This window comes from Macrobrachium nipponense, chromosome 13 (assembly GCF_015104395.2).
Source record: "Macrobrachium nipponense isolate FS-2020 chromosome 13, ASM1510439v2, whole genome shotgun sequence".
NCBI lineage: Eukaryota > Metazoa > Arthropoda > Malacostraca > Decapoda > Palaemonidae > Macrobrachium > Macrobrachium nipponense.
In genome coordinates, this window is record NC_087206.1 from 12,266,091 (window position 1) to 12,288,818 (window position 22,728).

Here is a 22,728-nt window from a genome sequence, read left to right on the forward strand (position 1 = left end):
ATTCTGACCAGTCTGTTCTTTTTATTTCAAGGTGTGCTGCAAATGATTACAATGGGTTTGTTTCAGATGTATTTTAAACCATTTAAAGCTAGGTGCAAATAAAAGTATTTGTTTGCCTTCCCCTATCAGCCTATGCAAAGGAAAAACTAGTTTTTACTCCATGATTTGATTTTACAACTCTATGATATGCAAACATGTTTAATTTAGAGCTGTACTTACCTCCCAAAGCTTGATAGAATTACAAATTGTTCAATTTTAGTAGCATAATAAGTTGTGTTAGTGAATAAGTCATTCACAGTTGATTGAGACATCTGCTTTAGGTTTGGAATCATACATCTTCAGTAAAACCTTCTCATATATGACAGAGGGATGGTGGATGAAGACGAGTGCTCTTCTGCTAGTTGTGCACTATCTTCAAGTTTGTAAAATTTGTGGAATTCCATTTGATTTGTATCATGAACATTTATAATGATATAGCATGTAATTAATCGGGTTATCGTCTATGGTTGGGTGTGTATATTAATAACAGCTAACACTCTTGTGTATTCTTTATTGCAGTATTAATTCTCCACTTAGGAATCTAGGAATGGCTTTTTGTAAGTATTTTGCATCTCTGTTTGTCTCTTTCAAATAACACATTTTTGTTTACAGTAACTGATTTCACTTTTAACTTAAGAGTTGGTGTTTCTACATTCTTAGAGTCCCATTTATGGTAACTATAGCCTACAGGGAAATTGTGTTGGCTGAAGTGATTCATTTGATTAAATAATTGTTGTTAATGACTATTAACGAATAGCAATGCAAAATATCAATATATTTGATTGCTAATTATGCCATTTTGTCTTCATTGAATAACAGTTTTTTCTTTATGTTGTACAATATTTAGTGGATAGCATGCTTGGTTTCTAATTTTGTACAACAAAAAGTCCACACGTTATATTTACATCTTATATATCCTGTGCTGAAAAAAGTAGAATTCTGAGCATTTTAACTGTAAGACTAAAAAACTCACGGTTTGTCAAGGATCTTTTCATCTTCAAAATGCTTTCAGTCACTTTGCCCGCAAGGCATAGGCCCTAGTACTTTGAATATTTGTATTGTGTAACCTGACAAAAATAAAGACAGAGTGAAATTTAGAGAAGATTGGCTTTAGCAAAGTTTTCTCCTGATAGGTTTATTTTAAGAAATCGTAAATACTTTTTATGGCGTATACTTTGCCTTTTTTTTTTTTTTTTTTAGACTTAAAGCATGTCACTCATTTTATTCTTTCATTTCAGGGCAAGACCATTAGCGTCAAGGATGGAAGGCTCCATGTAAATTTGGTTACTTGAGGTGTAAGCAGACAAGATCAACAGTAAATGTTATGTAACTGTAGGATCAATAAAGAAGACTTGTTTATGAACAAGGTCAGACTGGAAATCTGTATGTGCAGTAAAAATGATGTATAAGGCAAGTAAGACCTAAAAAGCTAAGATAATCATCATCTGTAAATGTTCAAATATTCCTGCTATTTTTTTAAATGCTTGAGATCCGCTACGATACTTTGTTCCTATTGGTGTAGAAGAGGTAAGGTAATGCGGTTAATGGGTGCTGTGCTGATTTAGGATATGTGCTTCAGGATTTTTTTGATTCAGGGATTTGCCTTCATATCATAAATGCATGCAAAAAAGAAGTGCCAGGCACAGAGATAATGTATTTCAAATGCTCTTAATCTGGTTGCAGTGCAGAAATCAAATTTGGTCCTTATGAGAAGTTTTGAGTTTGAAATGATTGTTGTTTTATGTTGTTGTTAGTGTTTTTGTAGTTGACTTAATGACTGTAAGAAGAAATGAGATGGCATAGTGTTTTACCACTCTTAAACAACTTCAAATTGTTTTGCATTTTACATAAGTTTCCATTGTAATGGGACCTGTTGACAAAAAGAATTTGATAATGAAATTTGTTGCATTTCCTTTTTGTTGGAGATTTAATTGATTTTGCTTAGAAATTAATGTATTGGCAGTACATTCTGCAGAAAATATATTTTGCATCTAGTATGCATAATTCTGCAAAGGTACAGTATAAAATGGTTTTACTAGTCAGTTGAATGGTTTTATGGTTGGATTTTAAACTGGGAGTTAGGATTTCTGCTAATTTATTGTTTATATTGAGAAATTTTGCTCAATAACTTATAAAAACGAAAAATTCAGTAATTTATATTGTTATTTATGACTAAGGCATGAAAATATTTTGTGCTGCCCAAAAAGCAGTGTGTTGGTACTTTTTTAATTGTCCTTGTAGATATATTTAAATGATTGAATCTCAAAAACTGTGGGTTTGTTATTTTTGATACTGCCAGACAATAAGTCATACCTTAACGAAAAAGTGAGTGGAGGTCTTCCTGCCATATTGTAGAATATGTATGTACTCTACAAATTTTTTAGGTGTACAGTTTTACTAGTATTATATATAAATTAAACACTTGTACAGTGTACAGTCTTCTTACAAAATAAATAGTTTGTAAATGGATTTTTGAAGAATATATTACCTTTTTATTTTAGCTTTCTTAAAGAACTTTTCAAACTGAGGAAATTCAGTTTCTCTTGTACCAACTGGAGTTAGAGGTAGTGAAAAAGTTGAACAGCTAAATTTTAATATTTAGAGATTTTAAAGGTTGCTCCTGACAAGGGACAGAGAGAACCAAACAATGGCCACTGATGACTCGTTATTATCTATGGAGGCAAGGTGAAACCAAGTGAGCTACCTTGAAATTATCACAGTATTATTAATTTATTTAACTAGACCACCACTGAATCCCATCTTTAAACAATTATAAGTTGGAGCCAACTCTCATGAAATTTCATATTTTTACCACACACTTGGTTTCTTTGTATTTATAGCTCAAATGGAATCAACACATGATGAAAAAGTTGTCTGTTGTTGGCTATTTGGGAACTAGTGTCTTAAGATCCTAGTTTTGTCGGGTAGATCTGTTATCACTGATCAGAGAGCTGTATTAATTTATGCTTTCTTTTCTTGTCTACATGTGGGTGGAATTGAATTGGTTCTAACCATGTTAATTTTGTGCATAAAGTATTGTTCCTTCTTATTTCAGCATGTAGAAAAATTGTTTCTTGCAAACCCTATGTTATGATTTATATGATTTATTACTTTGCTACAAATGATTTTTCTCCAAGTGCTGTTCGTGCTGAAGAAGTGTGGTTAACGCCAATAATTATACTTAAAGTACAGTGTAGTAAAATATCTTCACTGTCCAATGTTCCTTATTTTCTGGACCAACTTGAACAAGTAATATAGTTCTGTCTTCTAAAAGGTTGTATGAAGGCACAATCTATACAAAGTAAACTTTTATTGTACTGTACATGATTTGAATTTGTAAGCAATTTGGTTAAGAAAATACTTTTGAACAATCAGTCACTAATAAACTTGCAACAAACAATTCTAAGTCAAGCATTGTAGAAAATTCCACAAGATTTTTAACCAAAAGATTGATCTAAATCCTACTTCACACATTCTATTCTAAAAGTCACGTAAAAAATATACTGTAATATTATAACACAGATAGAAAATATCACTACAGTTCACAGCACTCTTAAATGTTCAAAGTTTGGCACCATTCATGGCATTTAAGTACTGGCATTTGGTGGGTTTGCGTATACAACAGAACCCATGAGATCAAAGCATGTCATCAACGTCTCTTGAGTACTTATGTAAGCTTTGTTTGGGTGTACTGTGTATTTATCTAAAAGAGTTAACATTTCAAGTACTTTAGCAAGTAAGTCTGCACTTATCTTCCCCAGCTGAATTTGAGCAGCAGCTTTTGAATATTCTGACCAAGTACGACTTATTTGCACTTGGGTCTTGGGAGCATCATACAATTTGATCCCATTCTTTAGGGCATTGTCAGAGGTACAAACAAGTTTACAAATCATACACTGGAATCCAACAAGGACTTGGCAACAAGAAGGACAACGAAGACTAGGTTTCTCTGGAAGTTCTTGGTATACTGGCCAATCAGACTGGCAAGCTGAACAACCACAACAAAAGAAGTAATGGTCTTGAAGAGCTTTACGCCTTTCTGCCCTGCTGTGACTGACGTACCTTTCTCCGTAGCTGTCGGTAATCTCTACTCCTTTTGGGATGATACTAATGCTATACAAAAACTTTGTACTACCCAGAGAAGTTGTTAATGAATTAGGAATGCAAGAGTGATTTATTAAGCTCAACCCAGAGTACACAGCCCAGCCGACCTCTTTCCCTCTGGTCTGTTTTCCTGTTGTTGCACTATTATTATTACGTATTTCTACCTCTTTTGTGCTGTGGACGTTACACTCAACACCTAAAATGAGGAGCATTAGCTGGCTCCCAACCATCGTGATGTCTTCTTCAGTGGGTGTGATGCTTGACCCATTTGTGTCTGTTAGGAAATGTGAGCATTTTTCAAGCAATATATGTGTTAGAATGTAAGCCATAGCAGCTACTTCTTGCAGCTGACTCTCTGGTCGAGCTGTTGCATGACCTTCCAGGTGGTACAGACTTCGGTAGTCCTGAGTCACCTGGAGCAACGGTTTTAATCCACCTCCAGTGCATCTTCGAATGGATGTTACTTGATCCCGGAGAGCGGGGAGGTTAGTCGATGCTAAGACATGGAATGCTATTGCAGGAGCTGGGTCTAGCTGGAGTGCCACTAACGTGGCTAGCACTCCACATTCTGCTCTGTGACCGCTGCTTAGGCTAACACTGCGACATTTGTCACTGCAGAATACCACCTGATTCGAGAATGAATAAGTTAGCGAGATGAAACTTTAACTGCATAACATCAAAGTTGTTTCAGTCAATTTCTTCATTATGCATCCATGTAGCTACAAGTAGACATCTTTTAATCGGAAGTAAATATAGCTGTATATATAATGTTAGTTTAAATACCTGACAATCATATATTATTAAATCTAAAGGCTTAATTGCATAAAATGAATATGAATATTTGGTGAATAAATGGTCATAATTGTCATGTGCCATATATAAAAAATCACTTGTATAACAACAGTTTATAGTTTTAAGAATCTAGAAGCATAAGAGGTAAGCTATTCATTGGGGAAGAATTTGATGAGGTTGGTATAAGAGAAACGCACCTAAGTGTCAGTATTTTCATACCACCAGTATTAGAATAAAACAAATAAGAGAATCTGGCCAGCTAATGTAGCGATACCTAACTGCTTACTGTTCACTACAAACTTCGGTATTTAATTTTTTAAGTAACCCATCACAAGAATAGTTTCTGTCAGACAATTCAAGAATGATCTAAGTGATCAGGTGTTATAGTTTTCGAGGTTATCAAATTGAGAGAAAATTTTCCTTCTATGATAAATGTGATTGATGTAAGGTATAAAAGGGAATTTCTTTTTTACGGACCGCTCTGGGAGCAAGAGCCCGTGCCGGCAAGTTACTGTCTAAATCTATGTAGAATCCTTTTGTAATTTACTATTTAACGGATACATGGCTAATGATTACTACCTGTTTCGCCTTAATGGGCTACAGAGTGCAACTTTAATAAGAATTCCAGGGCAGTTCCCAAAATAATGGAAATGAGAAAATTCTAAACTAAAAATTGGATTTAGTCTTTGAACGTGAATGATTAAGTTCGTATCGTAACACACGTTGCTCAGACACCTCTAAAATAATATAAACGATGACGATCCTGTTTAGATTCTTAAGGGGGTAAATAACCTCAAAACAGACAAAATTATTTTCGTTCCAAACTCGAATGCTACCTAACTTGTTTACAACCTGTGAAGTCTCTGTGAAAATCGGTGGATAAATCTGTTTTTAGTAAACCTTCGAGGAAAATATATAATGTGTTGATTTTCACTGGGATGCTTCTAATAAATGGAAGCAGCTATTGTGTTACCATTGACAACTTATAACAATACTTACTAGTGAGCACGTAGGACAAGGAATGGGTATAGGCGCTCGTCGCAGGCAATTTGAGCAATGGCTTCGTAGTGTGGCGTCTAATTTGACGATGGCAGTGAGGGCGTCTTCCACCAGCAATATCTCGCCTGTGAATTTATTAAAGAATAGATGTCAGCCACAATCTAAGCAGATGATCGGTAGTAAGAGAATAGAGCCCTATATTTTACTTGAACGTCTCTGTGGATCTTTCTGCATCATTATCGAATTGCTTGGAAACTTCCAGTGAACTGCTCAACTGAACAAGCTAAGAACTTTGTAGCAAATACACTTTTCCATGTTTATTGTGATATCAAGTGATTCAAGATTTGAAGGAAAAATTTATATTAAAAGTGAAACTGAAAACTGATTCTTAAAACGCGTGTTACCGGGCTGTATTTCCCTTTCGGCCACCAGATGTCGTCCACGGGCTGGCGTGTAGGCAATCCTCAGGGCGCTGCTCATGCAGGGGTTGTTAGCTTGGGGCGAAATAACGCACGGAGGGCATGTGGGTCCTGTGTAGTACAACATGTCATAGGCACCTGTGGTAGGTTCTGTCTCGTGGGATTTATTTTCGCATTTTGTGAGCAACTTCGTTATGGAATCCCACGTAGTTGCAGCCTCCTTCTCCTCCAAAGAAAGCTCATTGAGGAGGTTGATGGCCTCCTCCAACGTTTGACGGGCCTCTTGCGACCTCCCAAGAACCAGAAGGCATTTGGCTTGTCTCTCCTGCAGTCGATGTTTGCGATTGGCCGGATAACCGAAGGCTATGGCTCTCTCGATATCTGCTAAGGCGGATTCGTACTGGTCAGTCTCGTACAGGAGAGCCGAGCGATTTGCGTAGCCTAGAGCAAGAACCTCATACTCGTTTCCCACGACATTGGACGACCCATCGACCACGGGGGGATGGGGAGCGGCTAGGATACTGTAGTTGTAGGCTAGAAGAGCCTTGTCAAGTTTTTTCTCGCGGTAAAACCGGTTTCCCTCGTTGCGGAATTTTTCCGCCTCGACCGCCCCCTTCCGACTGATTCGGTTGTCACCTGGCGGAGGCTGGAGGATCTGTTGGGTTTCCGGTAGAGATGACAGGTACTTGAACATTGACTCGAGGGAGGCTGTTGGTCCGAAGTGGGCTGCTACTTCTCCTGTTTTAATTTTATAGGAAAGTAAAGTAAATAAACAAGTATATATAATGGGGGCGTGTCAAGATAAAACCACTATCAAGAAGGGGAAAATTTTTTAATGTAACAATATCAGACTAGACATCCGCATCAAGATAACCAACCTGTCTGCCATCCCTCTAGCAGAGCTCCTTTGAATTTACTGTAGATTTGATGGAAGGACGTCATCTTATAATAATCCTTTATCCAGCTACTGAAAATTAACTCGCAATTCCCGGTTATCTACGCAGACTCATTCTTTAAGTTGTGACAAGTTGGGTTTCTTGTTTCTAAAAGTCTGTGGATGTGAAGATCCATGCCAACCATCTTGAGTTCAATTTGATCAAGTCACGATCTGTGGATGAAAATGGGAGTCAGTTTGAAGGACTGGGAATTAAGAAAAGGGCATACTAGAGAATTTAAAGCTACCTGTGAAAACTTAGGAAGCTAAGTTTGTCGTAGATAGGGGAGCATTATAAAATGAAAATTCGAGGAACCAAAAGTAATTTAAGATATGAAAGGTCAATTAAAAATGTAGTGTCATTTCGCTTTTGTAAACCAAATAATATATTGAAGAGAAGATAATAGAACCAGCCTTCTTAGGGCATCAAGATACTGTATTGGTATAAGAAAAAAAAAAAAAACTGCATTTCCTTGTGTAAATTGAATTTATGAATGTGTATATACATTCATTATGGGGGTATGTGGTCGTCCGCAGTAAAGTTCTACACCAGGTATATCCATCAAACAGCAGCTGTATGAATACTTTGGCCACCCTCGCTGCCTCTGCTAAAAATAGTCAAATAGACCTATACCTCATTGTACCCACTTAAAGCCCGTCTTGGTTTTCCCTTCACAGGAATGCCAGAAGCTGGCTCTCTCTTATGTCATTTAGACGTTCCCTTTAACGCGTGTCATTTTCCTCTCTCTCTCTCTCTCTCTCTCTCTCTCTCTCTCTCTCTCTCTCTCTCTCTCTCTTCTCTCCTCTCTCTCTCTCTCTCTCTCTCTCTCTCTCTTCTCTCTCTCTCATTTTCTGCCTCTCAGCTTGACTCCAGAACTGTTCTTTGATGATGCGAAAAGATTACAAATTCTTTGTTGAAGTGCCAATTGTTAAAGTTTTTTTTTCTTTTTCTTTTTCACTTTTGGCGATTTGATTTTGTTTTGTTATGTTGTTTATCTTTGCTGTCAGTTTTTTTTATGCCGCTATAATCTTAATATTTGCCGTTCTTACTGAAGTGTTTTTTTTAATTCTTGATTTGGGGTAAAGTTTAAAATGTACATTTCTAGAAAATTTGGAAATAGAATTACCGCTGGTGAAAGAGGCGAGAGATTAAATATCTAGAGAATATATTTGATTTACAGTCATGTGATGTTTTAATTATTTATAACAATTTTTTTTAGCTACATAGCAACTCGTATTCTTCTGGTACGAATAGACTGGGTTAGACTCCTGTGGAATCTGACAAAACATAATTGTGAATGCAATAAGACAATGACAATAGTGTCATAGTTACGTCAGTTAGAATATATTATCATTAATATCATTTCAGTTATTCGAGTGTGTCTCCTAAAGCATGTACTATATACATACTACTCAACTTTAAAGGAACTTTTATATGGGAAAGTTCCCCGCTAACTATAGATTTCTTAGCCACATTTGGTCTAGGTTCAGCGCTCTGAGTATAATGTCAAGCTGTCAACTGAATTTGAAGCGCTCTGACTAGACTTACACTCGGCTCTGACCATGGTTGTTCGAGCCTAACAAACGAGGGTTTCAGTGTACACGTTGTTCTACACTCTTCTTCGAGAATGTTGTGTGTTTGTTTGTTCATTTAAATGGATCTGTCCCGTCTAACTTTAGTGCTGCCCTCGAATGACGTCTAACGAATTTCATACATGTGGGTAGTGCCAGAGCCTACGGAAGGTTCTCCAAACTGTGGAATGTGTTATTAAGTAATTACCGTGATAAAGAAAAAGTGAAAGAAATGGCAGTTATTAAACGTTGCTGAATTAGAAAGCACAAGTTGTCACATTCTGCATTGAAAAATGTAAAGAGAAGTCGGAAAATAAAGAAAAAAAGTGGCATGGAGGTAGTTGATGTGATGGTGACAAATAGGCCTACATGGGAATTCTTTGACGTTCTTCACCACATGGCTGGATGCAGTAAACAGCAGGGAACCGCCAGTACAAATATGGTAAGTAAAATTTTTTTTAATCCTGCTTATTTGAAAAATACTCACCTTAACATACGACCAGAACTCAATTTTTTTTTTAATCCGACATATTATAGGCTCCTTTGTCAACATAATCGTGAGTTTGAGAAGAAAATGTATATTGAATGGTAATTAGGTTTAACTAAGTATATATTTTATAGAATGCACAGATATGATATATACAATAATATATATCTATAGAGTATATAGTTATATTATAGTATAAGATATATATAATTATATAATAATATATAGAGAGCTTATTAATATATATAGATTATATATTGTACCTAACCCTTTGTGTCATGAAATAACATTTAAACTGATCAGGAATAATTTTAGCCGTTCTTATAGAATGTTTAGATGCACGCCGTCTTTGGAAGCTTTAGAGAGAGCAAATATTGTTGTAGTTAGTCACACGTCTAGAGAAAGCTAAGTCTAGCTAGATTTTGCTTTACAGCTTAGCCTACACTTTGCATGACAGTGGTGCTTGATCTTTCCTTCTTGATACGAGAGCAGACACGATCTCGTGCTCTAAATTGCCGCTAAAATGCTCTAATCTATCAGGCGACGGATTAAGAAGACATGTCACCAACAAAGATCCGTTTATCAGTAAATTCTAAACAACTGTGCCAAGAAACATAGTGAGTCCCGCTCGACACGGCGAAAGCAAAGCATTAGGCCGAGACGCGTGTAAAGAAGAGATTTCGATTTAAAAGCGAATTGCCAATGGGTATACGACGTGTGGTACTGTAACGCGAAACTAATTCCCTTGCCAAACCTTGAGAGAACAAGGTTTTATATTGGCGAGCGGCAATTTGGAGTTGTTGGTCGAGAGTAAACATAGGTGAACAGTACATCAAAGAAACTTTTTTCACTTTGTTTTTTGTACTGTTCAAGAATGACCACATTATTCACTTTGGCCGACATGACAAGTAGTGACTACGCCTGGAGGATTCTATTCTTTTTAAACATTTTATTGTGTCGTATTTTATCTTTCGCATCTTTTAAATGTAGCTTCGAGTGAGGGTCTTCTTTAGCTAGGTCTTGCGCTGAACGCTTCAGTTAACAGCTGATTTATCTCGGAGATGGATGAGGTTCGCGCTGTGTTTTAGTGGTAGAGATTTATTCGTAGTTTGCTTTATAAGAGATTTCCTTTCATTAATATTATTAATTTCGAATAAGTGTCTTTCATGAAACACACTGAACATTAGTCTATGATTAGTTTATTAGATCTATCAGTTCGCGATGAAGTTATTTGAAAATAAAACCGGGGTTTACCTTTGGGGAATACTTAAATAGTAGGCCTAGTTGCTCGACCAGGTAAATCTGATAGTAGACTTGATCAGTGTCAAAACTCAACATTCAAAATGGAGTCAATTTAACGGAGATAAAATTGTACGATGATTATTTGACATAAAGTAGATTACTGATTACATTTTAGATATTCTGGCTCATGCTATGAGATCAAAGAAAATGAAAAGATGAAATCAAATACTATCAGTAGAATAATTGGCAACACACACACCCACGAGTGAGTGTATTTATACAGATATAGGCCTATATACTTTGACATGTATATAATGTATGTATATATACATAGGTCATATATAAATATTACTGTAATATACATATATATATATATATATATATATATATATATATGTGTGTGTGTGTGTGTGTGTGTGTGGGTGTGTATATGTATGTATGTGTGTGTATACGCACGCATGTGCCTGGCAGAGGTTGTGTTATAAAAGCATATCATCGTTATTATAATAGTCGACTTGTACTTGAGAGATATTTTGCTATTTCAAATATGTTTGCTATTTCAAATATGTTTACTATTTCAAATATGTTTGATGAAAACATACTCAATGGAATGCCGCTAGTATGCTCAAGGTATGTGCTTACATTTTATCGCATTTATATGCAGTTCAAATGCAATATGTTTTGAATTAGCAAGTAGCTCGCAGAAATAAAACAAGTTAAGAAACTTGATGCGTTTAACTTTTTTTTGGTTTTTGAGTTTTAAGATGAAAACCTTATAAGACTCCAAAGAAATGAATTATTATTATTATTATTATTATTATTATTATTATTATTATTATTATTATTGTTGTTGTTGTTGTTGTTGTTGTTGTTGTTAAATGTGGTTCGTCTGTACGAAGTGTGTCAGGAAACGCTGTTCTTAAAAAAAAAGTCGGGTTTCGAAAACCGCCACAGAGAACGCTTAATATTAGTTGGAAAAAAAAAAACACGTCAGGTTCGTCAAGGTGTCTTAGAAAACCCTATTAATCGAAACCGAAAACTGCCAGGTTTCTAAAAGTGTCTTAGTAGAAAACATGACCGTCGAAACCGAGATGCGCGTCAGGTTTCTAGTTCTACAGGCGTCTCAGAAAACGTCGTTCGCTTTAACCAAGATGCACGCAAGGTTTCTATAGGTCTAAAGTAATCGTGGTTACTCCAAACCAACAAACACGCCAGATTTCTATAGAAGAAGTCTTCGAAAAACCCTCTCACCGCAGCGAAAGTAGAGAGAGAGAGAGAGAGAGAGAGAGAGAGAGAGAGAGAGAGAGAGAGAGAGAGAGAGAGAGAGAGAGACGTACACTGACGCTAGAATCGTGAAGGCGAATTCCGTCTAGCCAATGTTTTGGTTCGTCAGATGGCCGAGTAGGACTTTCTGAGATCTGAGTCTAGCTTTTATTGAATGTTTACGCTAACGCGGTTGTAAAAGGGCAGGTGTGAGTGTTATACTTATGGCTATCAGGTGTAAGAGATGAGAGGACGGTGTGTATGGTAGCTGTTTTCCTCTCTTATTATTATTATTATTATATATCTGTTGCGGTTTTGTTTACATTTTTGTAGCTCGGTGTTTTCATGTCATGGTCGATGATGTTGCATGTGTCTTTTATAGTTAAACCTATTTAAGTTTTAAAGAATGTTTTCAAGGGGTTCTATAAATAGTGATAACACTGAGGTGTTCTAGTTTTCTTGAAGAACATCATATGAGACTATCGGGTCGATGCAGTTGGTGTAACTAAAATTAAAAACTATATTTTCCTGTTTTCCTTGATCTTCAATCATGATTTTCGAGCTATTTACCTTTACTCCATTTATTTGAACATTCTAATTCATTGCTTATTGCTCTCACGGTAGTGATCGTCATTGAAATGCTCGTGGAAATGCCTAGTCACAACATTTGCGAGTCAGGCTTTCCAAGCGAGTAATTTTGTCAATTCAAAGTATTTCTTTTTTTTTTTTCTTTCTTTCTTTTTTTTTTTTTTTTTTTTTTTTTTTTTTTTTTTTAACATGCCGTCCTTGGAAGTACTCTTGCCAAGCACTGGGTACTAATCACGAAGGCATCTGAAATTTGCATTTTGCGAGTTTGGTTTTTATATATATTTTTAATAATATTCGTATCTTCGATTAAATATTGTGTGTGAGTTTAGCTCGGCCATTTTTTTTTAAATTTAAATTATTCATATTAGATAATGCAATTTGATTGAATGACGGTTAATGAGTCATTCACTATGATGGCATTTGATTATTGGTTCAAGAAAGAAGCAAAATATAATGTATAAGGTTGCATACCGTAACCACAACTTAAATAAATAGGTATAACAGTAAATAAGTAAATACATATAAACACATATACATACAAACACACACACATATATATATATATATGTGTGTGTGTTTGTATGTATATATGTGTTTATATGTATTTACTTATTTACTGTTTTACTTATTTATTCAAGTTGTGGTTACGGCATGCAACCTTATACAATATATTTTGCTTCTTTCTAGAACACACACACACATACACACACACACACACACACAACACACACACACACACACATATATATATATATATATATATATATATATATATATATATATATATATAACACACACACACACACACACACACACACACATATATATATATATATATATATATATATATATATATATATATATATATTATATATTATTCTAGTGTGAGTCTGTAACCCTGTCGTGTATTGTTATTGTTAAGGCAGAGATTCAAATCTGCAAAAATTCTCCCTCAGCATCGATAATAAAAAACCTATAAAAGTCTGGGGAGAACCTCCGAGTTAGTTTTGATGAATTTCCCAGGGAACAGATTAGGTTAAAAAAAAAAAAATCTGTCTTGCAAAACAAGGGGATCTTTCTCACTTTTTACGTCATGTAGTCCACAACATTTCTTGATGAATAAACTATAGATATTTTACATTGAGAAAGCAAGGGTATGTACGTTGAAATCAGCAAAGAAAGTCTAAGAAAAAGGGAAAAATGTCGAATGTAGATTAAAAGTAGGAGTTCGTATAGAAAAATATATTTTGTTAATTTGTTAAATAAATATTTGAAACTAGTTGTTTCAACAGAAAATGGATATATTCCAAAGGTGACCCATTTAAATAGGGACTATATGCATTCATATATATATATATATATATATATATATATATATATATATATATATATATATATATGTGTGTGTGTGTGTGTGTGTATATATGGACGTATATATTATGTGGATGTGTATGCACATAATTATTTGCATATATACATGCAAGCATACATACATACATACTTATATATGTTTCGGGTTGGGCGACTGTAACTAAGCACCAGAGACAGTTTGCGTTTAATAATTTCCCATTAGCGACTTGTCAGAAAGCCAGGGCATACGGCCAGCAGCCTCATTACTTGTGCACTTTTTTGTTTTTGTATTTGTTTTTTGTTTTACAGAATCGATGGTTTTATACCTTCTGGAACCGACTTTCTAAGATGAAAATGGTTACAAACAAACTCTCTCTCTCTCTCTCTCTCTCTCTCTCTCTCCACTTCTATGGTGAAAATAGATACATTCTCTCTCTCTTTCTCTCTCCAATTTTAGGGTGAAAATAGATGTAACGAACATATTCTCTCTCTCTCTCTCTCTCTCTCTCTCTCTCTCTCTCATTCCTCTCTCTCGTCTCTCTCTCTCTCTCTCCAATTCTAGGCTGAAAATAAAAAACGCAAACAAACATCTCTCTCTCTCTCTCTCTCTCTCTCGTTCCCCCATTCTAAGGTGAAAAATAGATGCAAACGAACATTCTCTCTCTCTCTCTCTCTCTCTCTCATATTGAATAACAGCACAAGAATATTAATGATAAATACACAACCAAAGCTAAAACCAATAAAGTGCGACATAAAAACAGCTACCAATATAACAACTTACCCACACCACCACCCCCCCCTCCACATCCAAACCCCTTCCCCCCAAAAAAAAAAAAAAAATAGCAACTAACATGACGCGTAGGGTGTCTACGAGCGCGCGAGCTTTCGTGCCTGTACATACAACACCCTCGCATATTGACCTTAGAATATAAATAGCGCTTGATTTCGGCCGGTGCCACCCTTGTAGTTGAAAGGTTTATATCCCCCTGGGGTGTTCACGCATAGTGCCAAACCTCCCTACAACTATTTATGTTGTACCCTCCTCCCGACGACCCGCCATATGCTGCCGACTCCCTCATATTCTTCATAATTAACTTGTGGCAAGAACCGGTTGTCTTCCTCGTATGAATGTCCCCGTTGGGGGGTATATAGTAGTGCCGTCACGTAGCATTACTTTAAGGTCCTTTACAGCGTGCCTTAGACCCCCTAGCTGCAACCCCTTTCGTTCCTTTTACTGTACCCCCTTTCATATTCTCTCTCTTCCATTCTTACTTTCCGCCCTCTCCTAACACTTGATTCATAGTGCAACTGCTTTGAGGTTTCCCTCCTGTCACACATTTCAAGCCTCTCACTGTCAATTTTCGTTTCAGCGCTGAATGACCTCATGGGCCCCAGTGCTTGGCCTTTGGTCTAAAATCTATATTCAGTTCAGTTCAATCCTTGTATGAATGTTTTTGTATAAATAACTTTTTGGAATGGGGGTTCGATGGGTTACGTTGGAAAGGGTGGAATTTGGGGGGGGGGTTTCGAAAAAAAAACATATATCGCTCTGAATTCGTATCGACTGCTTAGGATACTTTTTTTTTTTTTTTTTTTAGGGGGGTTCGATACTTGATTGCCTGGGACCTTTAGATTTATTATCACTAAGCATTAGTTGTCATGGGATTTTTTTTTATCTAGCTTTTGAATGCCTTGGGGGTTTTTTTATGTAGCCTCTTGATTATCTGGAATTTTTAAAATCTAACCTCTAATTACCCGGGATTTTTTTTATCTAGCGTCTTGATTGCATGGGATTTGTTTATTTTTTATCTTGCGTCTGATTGCCTGCAAATTTCTTTTTCTAGCCTCTGATTGCCTGCGAATTTTTATCTTTTATCTTGCCTCTGATTGCCTTGGATTTTTTCTCTCTTGCCATCGATTACCTAGGATTTTTTTTTTAAATTCAAGTTATTGATTGTCATTTTTTTTAAGTTGGGGCATTGATTCATAGGATATTTTTGTTTTGTTTTGGATCTCGATATGTTGAATGCATAGAATTTTTTTTATATCAGATCATTGATTGCCTAAATTGTTTCTTTATCTTGCATCATTGATTTCCTAGAATTTTTGGAACTCCAGTTATTGAGTACCTAGAATTTTAGAATTTCTGGTCGTTTGATCACGAATCCCAAGAATTTTTAGTTCATATACTATGACTGCAGATCAGTGAAATACGAATATGATACGCAATAGTTGATGTTGATTAAATAGCGTTGATGTAGTACATAATTTCCTTATGATATATTATAAGAATATTTATTAAAAGTTCACCTTTGAAAAAAATCAGGATAATTAAAAAACTAAATTTCAAAAAATTTGAAATGCACGTCATTACATATCATACGAACATGTGAAGGGAAGTAATAGATCCTTTTTGTCTTACCTCATTCACAAGAAAATAGTTCAGAGGGAAACCTCTGGTCTAAGCCCCAGGCGATGCCGCACACAATGACGATAACTCGCGTACATGACAGTCTGCCTTAGCATAATGAGAATAACACATACTTATGTCATATCTTCGCCGTAAGGAAAGGCACAAGGGGGGGTGGGGGAGGTATGCCTCAACCATCTGTTGCCAAAATGAAGAGGACGAAGAAGGAAAGGAGTAAGAGGAAGAGGGGAGAAAAAAAAAACAAAAAAAACTGACATTCTCCAACATCGTGTTTGAAGGACTAAACTGTCTTTCCCGAGGTATTTTAGAATCTGGCAGCTGGTGAAGCGGAAGTTTTAAGAGATCTCCCGTCTCTAATGAATGACAGTAGAATTCTCGGTTGTTCCGACCTTTCGCTAATTGCACGCAAAAAAAAAGGGTCATCAGCAAAAGGTAATCAAATGCTCGTTTTTCTTCACCAGGAAATGTTACTGAAAGAGAATTTGTTTCATTATCTTGAAGATAATGATACTGTGTCACTTTGTGTGATATCTGTGACAAAATACTCAAATCAATTAGATTTGGCTGCTTAATGTCTTCATACTTGCGTCGTCAGCAGTTTAGGTACAGTGTAGCCGATAGTGGCTGGATTTATTGTGGCTTATGGTTGCACCTGTTACTGGGTATGTATGTATGCATGTGTGTATGTATGTACGTACGTGCTTACAGGTCTGAGAAGAGAAAAAGAGAATTGGGGCTCTTGGATCCATCATGTTTATAATTACCCCTGTTGCTGAGTGTATATGTATGTATGTATGTATGTATGTATGTATATATATATATGTATATATGGATATATAAATAAAGGTTTTTGCCACGAAGGAAAAAATGAAAAGCGAGATAGGCAAGAACTTTCGGTCTAGCACGACCTTGAGTAAAGGGTCGTGCTAGACCGAAAGTTCTTGGGTATCTCGCTTTTCATTTTTTCCTTCGTGGCAAAAACCTTTATTTATACATAGCATCACGTTTTATATACTTCGTGGTCAAGTTTATTATTCATATGTATATATATATATATATATATATTATATATATATATATATATATATATATATAATATATATACTTACAGCAATATCTAATAAAAAAAAAATTGAATCCAAGAGTTGTATTTGTCATGCCTTATAATTACTTCTGTTTCTGAGTTTGTATATATTTATTTATATGTTAATTTTTATCACATCATCGTGATTCATATACATGCATTAAGCTACTAATGTTCTTTAATATCCAATTCGCTCTACATCGGAACTAATACATTTTGATATATATTTTAACCGACTCACCCAACAACCTGATGGCCGAGTCGTTAACTCACTGAAGTCCTGATTTCTCCTCTCCGCTGGTTTGAATCCACGAGAGGACGAAATTTTTATCAGCTAAAAAATTCCACTTCGGTTAACATAAATGAAAATAAATTAATTCTGAGGTAGGGCGAATTGGATATTAAAGGACGTTAGTAGATTAATGTATGTTTATGTATCTATATGTTTGGAAGTTTGTATGTATATATGTACTATGTATGTATTTATGTATGTATGCATTTATCACGCTTAAGGCAAGATCATAGGAAAGAGGACACGAATTCGAGACTCCAACATCATCGTATGATTGGGGAGCTATTTAAAATTAGCAATAAAGAATGCCCCCCACCGAGTTGGTCTAACTTAACCTTCGAATACAAAGTCTAATACCTCATAAAGCCTTATAAAGTCTTTATATTTGTTATTGGAAGATTTATATTATGAATGTAATTTGTTGTGTTAAAAGAAATACAGCCTATTTTAAATCTTGAGCGAAATGACAAAATTATTATATTCTGTTTTTAGATTTTGTCAAACTTCTTAGTTTTGTGTGCGTATTAATAATTGAAACTAAATTGTCTAAGTTATTGTAAAGCATACAATTATTTTTCATAAGGGGTAGTGTTATAGGATTTGTATTTAATTGTTAAACAAAATTACCACATTAACCAAAAATTGTTTATTTTTAAAAAAAAAAATTTATGCATAACTATAAATGCATATGCAGATGCATATGTATAATTATCCATAACACCTGGTGGGACCACACTTTCCGCATTTGACACTGTCAGAAGCCGCTCTTTTCTCTTGTCAAAATTGTAGATAATATAGTAAAGCGCTATCACCCAGGTTAGACTATATTATGGCAACGATTTCTCCCTTGCGCTGCACCTACCGTCGCGTTTTATCACCATACTGATGATATAACTGTTTGCTTAGTTTAATTATAACTACTACATCTACTGACAAGAGCGCCTGCTTGTCTGTTTTCCCTTTACCAAATGAAGGGTGCTGCTGGAGGCCAACTCTGGTAAGAGAGAGAGAGAGAGAGAGAGAGAGAGAGAGAGAGAGAGAGAGAGAGAGAGAGAGAGAGCGAGCGCAGAGGTCCTTGTGACGTCATTGCAATGACTGTGTCGACGTTTCTAGACTAGACGTTTATTTTGGAGTCGTTCTTTGCACCTAGTTTGAGACTTAGCTCGTTTTCTTTCGTTTCTACGGTAGAAGTTCTCTTTATCTTTCTCTTCTGTGATATAGAAAATATCGTTCGGACAAGTTCACATAGACTAACCATTTCAGAAGGATTACTTTTTCTCTCTTCTGATAGAATATATCGTTCGGACAAGTTCACGTAGACTATACCATTCCGGAAGGATTACTTTTTTTTCTCCTCTGATAGGAAATATCGTTCGGACAAGTTCACATAGACTAAATCATTCCAGAAGGGCTTACTTTTTCTCTCTGATAGAATATATCGTTCGGACAAGTTCACATAGACTAACCATTTCAGAAGGATTACTTTTTCTCTCTTCTGATAGAATATATCGTTGGGACAAGTTCACGTAGACTAAACCATTCCGGAAGGATTACTTTTTCTCTCCTCTGATAGGAAATATCGTTCGAACAAGTTCACATAGACTGAACCATTTCAGAAGGATTACTTTTTTCTCTTCTGATAGAAAATATCGTTCGGACAAGTTCACATAGACTGAACCATTTCAGAAGGATTACTTTTTTCTCTTCTGATAGAAAATATCGTTCGGACAAGTTCACATAGACTCAACCATTCCAGAAGGATTACTCTCAGCGTGGTAAGTTTGAATTTAAAGTACCACCCGCGCCTCCTCGCCTCCCCTGACTCCCCTCCTCCCTGAAAAATGGTTAAATTTTGAATTATTCGAGACAAATGCGCGAGAACAAATTGTTCCCAACTTTTGTTTTCTTAATGGCATAGTTGGCACGTTCTGGGGTTCAGTGGGGCAGGTTCGTTTGTCTCGTAGCAAGCGGCGTTAGATCACTCCAGCTATTTCTGGCCGCTTGCGTACCACAGAAACAGCAGCGTTTAACGAAACTGAAATATTATATTCCCGAAGACGACTGTTTTGATATAAGATCATGGAACGACTTTGTAGCTCGTTTACGAAATTGATAATAGGGATTTACGTCCCTTTTCCATATACAGATCGTAATTGAATTTGATATAATTCGCTTTTTTTTTACATATTTCATATTAGCTGCGGAGAAACACTCACGATAATAGACACATTTCTTTAAATACAGACATATGTTTGTGCTTATGTATGTATGTATGTATGTATGTATGTATGTATCACTTACATAGTTTAATTTTGGTCTTTTTTTTCCCCTTCCATGGCAGAAGAAAAAGAGCATTAACATTTACCTTTTTCATACCAATAATAATAATAATAATAATAATAATAATAATAATAATAATAATAATAATAATAATAATAATAATAATAATAATAGATCGTTTTTAAACTGCTAAGACGCCTTTATGATTTAAAACTGTCTTATTTGCTATATGTTTTCACTTTTTCTTTATGTGGCCTTTAGCACTATAATTCTCCTTCTGCCTCTTATCTCCACGACGCCGGTCTCTGGCGATTGTATCACCTCAAGTACCCGAGAGAAATGAATCCTTGTCTTTAGGGCTTCTGTTCGATTTTGTCTGCCTGTCTATCTGTTTGGGTACAGATTGGTAAAGGGGGAAAAATAGCAATTTTGACTAGGAAAAAAAAAAGTCACATTAATTTATGGTGGTCGATAATAAAATCACAGGGAAAAATTCACAATATTTCTTGGGGGGTCGTTCGTTATCTTTTTGGTATTTAGTCTTTAGTTTATATTTTTACGGTCATCCCAACGGGCTAGTACTAAACACGCCGCAATGGTGGATACATGGATGCAAACTTGGTTAAAACCCTTTTGGGTGACTATCAATGTGACTTTTTTACCAGTCACTTTTTTACCTGTGACTTTTTATTTTTATTTTTATTTTTTTCCTGGTTCATTTGAAATACTCCTCGCTAAAACCACGGTGCCTTTCTTATGCATAAGTAGGCCTATTAAAAAGTGCCTTTATGGGCTTCTGTTCGTTTCTGTCTGTTTGGGCACATATTGACAAATCTCAAATACTGCATCCTAAAGCCACGGTGCCTTTCTTATGCACATAGGCCTACGGAAAACCATTACTCATTTCATGATGAAATTTTGTCAGAAGCTTCAGCTTATGCGATTAATCCACTTATAAACGTTTTATAAGTAAAAACAAATCCCTCGGACCAGCCCTGTGTCTGTGGGGGCTGGTAATCGGCTCAGTAGTCTGGTAAAACTATTTTAATAATTTTAATAATATATATATATATATATATATATATATATATATATATATATATATATATATATATATATATATATATATATGTATATATACACATATATATACATAATATATTAATAAATATAATGCAATATAGTATAATAATAATAATAATAATAATAATAATAATAATAATAATAATAATAATAAAATAATAATAATAATAATAATAATGAGCGCGTGACTACGAAGAAATACGATGAAACTTGTATCTTTCAGTGCGACGATTTTCTCATTTAACGAGATCATTTTTATGATTCTGCTGCGTACGTATGACGTAGCTCTTTCAGGAATGCCGTGTTAGCCAGTAAAGAGAAGGACAAATGCATGTCTTGAAGCAGTGTTTAAATATTCGGCACCTGTTACCTTTTGGCAAGGGGTTGACGTGAACGAAAAACTCTGCGGGACTTGAACTCCTTATTTGAGCGGTCTGTTAAATGTTCATTTGTGGCACTGACTTTACGATAATGAAAAGTTTGAAGAAATTGGAAAGTAGGCCTAATTGTCAGATACACACAAAGAACAGAAATTATAGTCCTGTTTTTATGCGTTACAATTGTATTTAACAATATTGAAAACTAATTTGAACAAAAATAATTGTTGTAATTCATACCACGCCTCATGCTACTGTTAATACGAGTATAAGTAAGATAACATGATGATGATGATAACTATAGAAATAATAATAATATTATTATTATTATTATTATTATTATTATTATTATTATTATTATTATTATTATTATTATCCAACAGCAATACCATTAATGATAAGTTTAATGTTGACTAAACCATACTTATGTAAGTGTGACTGTATATTTAAGAATATTTATACAAGGAGAACCTGCTCTATTCCCCATCTTCACCATTTTAGTTACTCGTGTGATTGTGAGATTGTTATAAATATGATGTTATTTGTTAGGTTAACTTTTCATGTTATCATCATCATTATGATTTTTATTACCACAATGATCGTTATAAGAAAAAACTTTTAATAACACCAATGACCAAAGTATTGCTGATATGACGAAATACCAGAGATTTCTTCCCAAGTTACTAGTTCAGTAACATTAATCAGACTCACTATACCAAATATGATCACTTTAAAGTTATGGGCACAACTGTTGTTTACGTGGAAGCAAATCACGTCATGGGAATTATTCTCATATTTAAAATATCTATCAAAACAAGTATAAAGTGTTAATGATGTTGTCGCACTGAACACGTTTAGTCTGAGTGACGAGTGTCCACTACTACGATCGCCACCTCGCAGACCATACCTGTAATGTAATGTAATGCTTTGATTGTTTCGCCGATGTAAAACGTTACACCACAGCCCCAACAGTGGCGACGGAAGTTACAGCACCGCTATACCAAAGAGGAACCACGAAAAGTGTGACGACAAACTTTTGCTTTGAGTTTAAACACACACTTCGCAGCAGGCCCACTGATCAACTGTTCGCCGGCATCTTCTTCTTCTTGCTCTTCCCACTCTCTCTCTCTCCTCTCTCGTTCTCTCTTTCCCTCTCCCGCATTTTTTTCCCTCTTAGCTCTCACTCATTCTCCCCTCCCTACTTTTCCTCACCCAACCTCCTCTTCCTCCTCCCCCTCCTCTTCCCCCACTCGGCATCAGTTCCGACCGTTTCCTCATGTGTGCCAACCTCTCCACCCTACCGAAGCCAAGAAGACTGGTAGAGACAGACCCAAAGGTCTTACAAGCTCAATGTGCCAGGCCGGTTGACGGCTGAGAGAGAGAGAGAGAGAG

The 22,728-nt window shown here is 35.6% G+C and overlaps 1 protein-coding gene and 1 pseudogene across 1 annotated transcript; one reads left to right on the plus strand and one right to left on the minus strand.

The window, feature by feature from the left end:
* Positions 1-2,508, plus strand: part of LOC135225651 (reticulon-4-interacting protein 1 homolog, mitochondrial-like) — a 42,812-nt pseudogene extending 40,304 nt beyond the window's left edge.
* An 826-nt stretch (positions 2,509-3,334) lies between these two features.
* LOC135225650 (SET and MYND domain-containing protein 4-like) lies at positions 3,335-22,519 on the minus strand. Its single transcript, XM_064264978.1, has 5 exons — positions 22,244-22,519; positions 7,232-7,461; positions 6,339-7,091; positions 5,935-6,059; positions 3,335-4,769 (listed from the first exon to the last, which is right to left on the minus strand). The coding sequence occupies exons 2-5, from the start codon at positions 7,293-7,295 to the stop codon at positions 3,627-3,629; spliced, it is 2,085 nt and encodes a 694-aa protein (XP_064121048.1). The 5' UTR covers positions 7,296-7,461; positions 22,244-22,519; the 3' UTR covers positions 3,335-3,626.
* Positions 22,520-22,728: the final 209 nt, after the last annotated feature.

What these genes read in the sequence shown, in the direction of transcription:
- LOC135225650 (XM_064264978.1), bottom strand. Translation starts at nt 7,295, where the DNA reads ATGACGTCCTTCCATCAAATCTACAGTAAATTCAAAGGAGCTCTGCTA. An exon ending in CGAAAGGGAAATACAGCCCG is followed by an intron (nt 6,060 to 6,338) that starts GTAACACGCGTT and finishes ATAAATTCACAG; the next exon opens with GCGAGATATTGCTGGTGGAA. An exon ending in CTTGTCCTACGTGCTCACTA is followed by an intron (nt 4,770 to 5,934) that starts GTAAGTATTGTT and finishes TTCTCGAATCAG; the next exon opens with GTGGTATTCTGCAGTGACAA.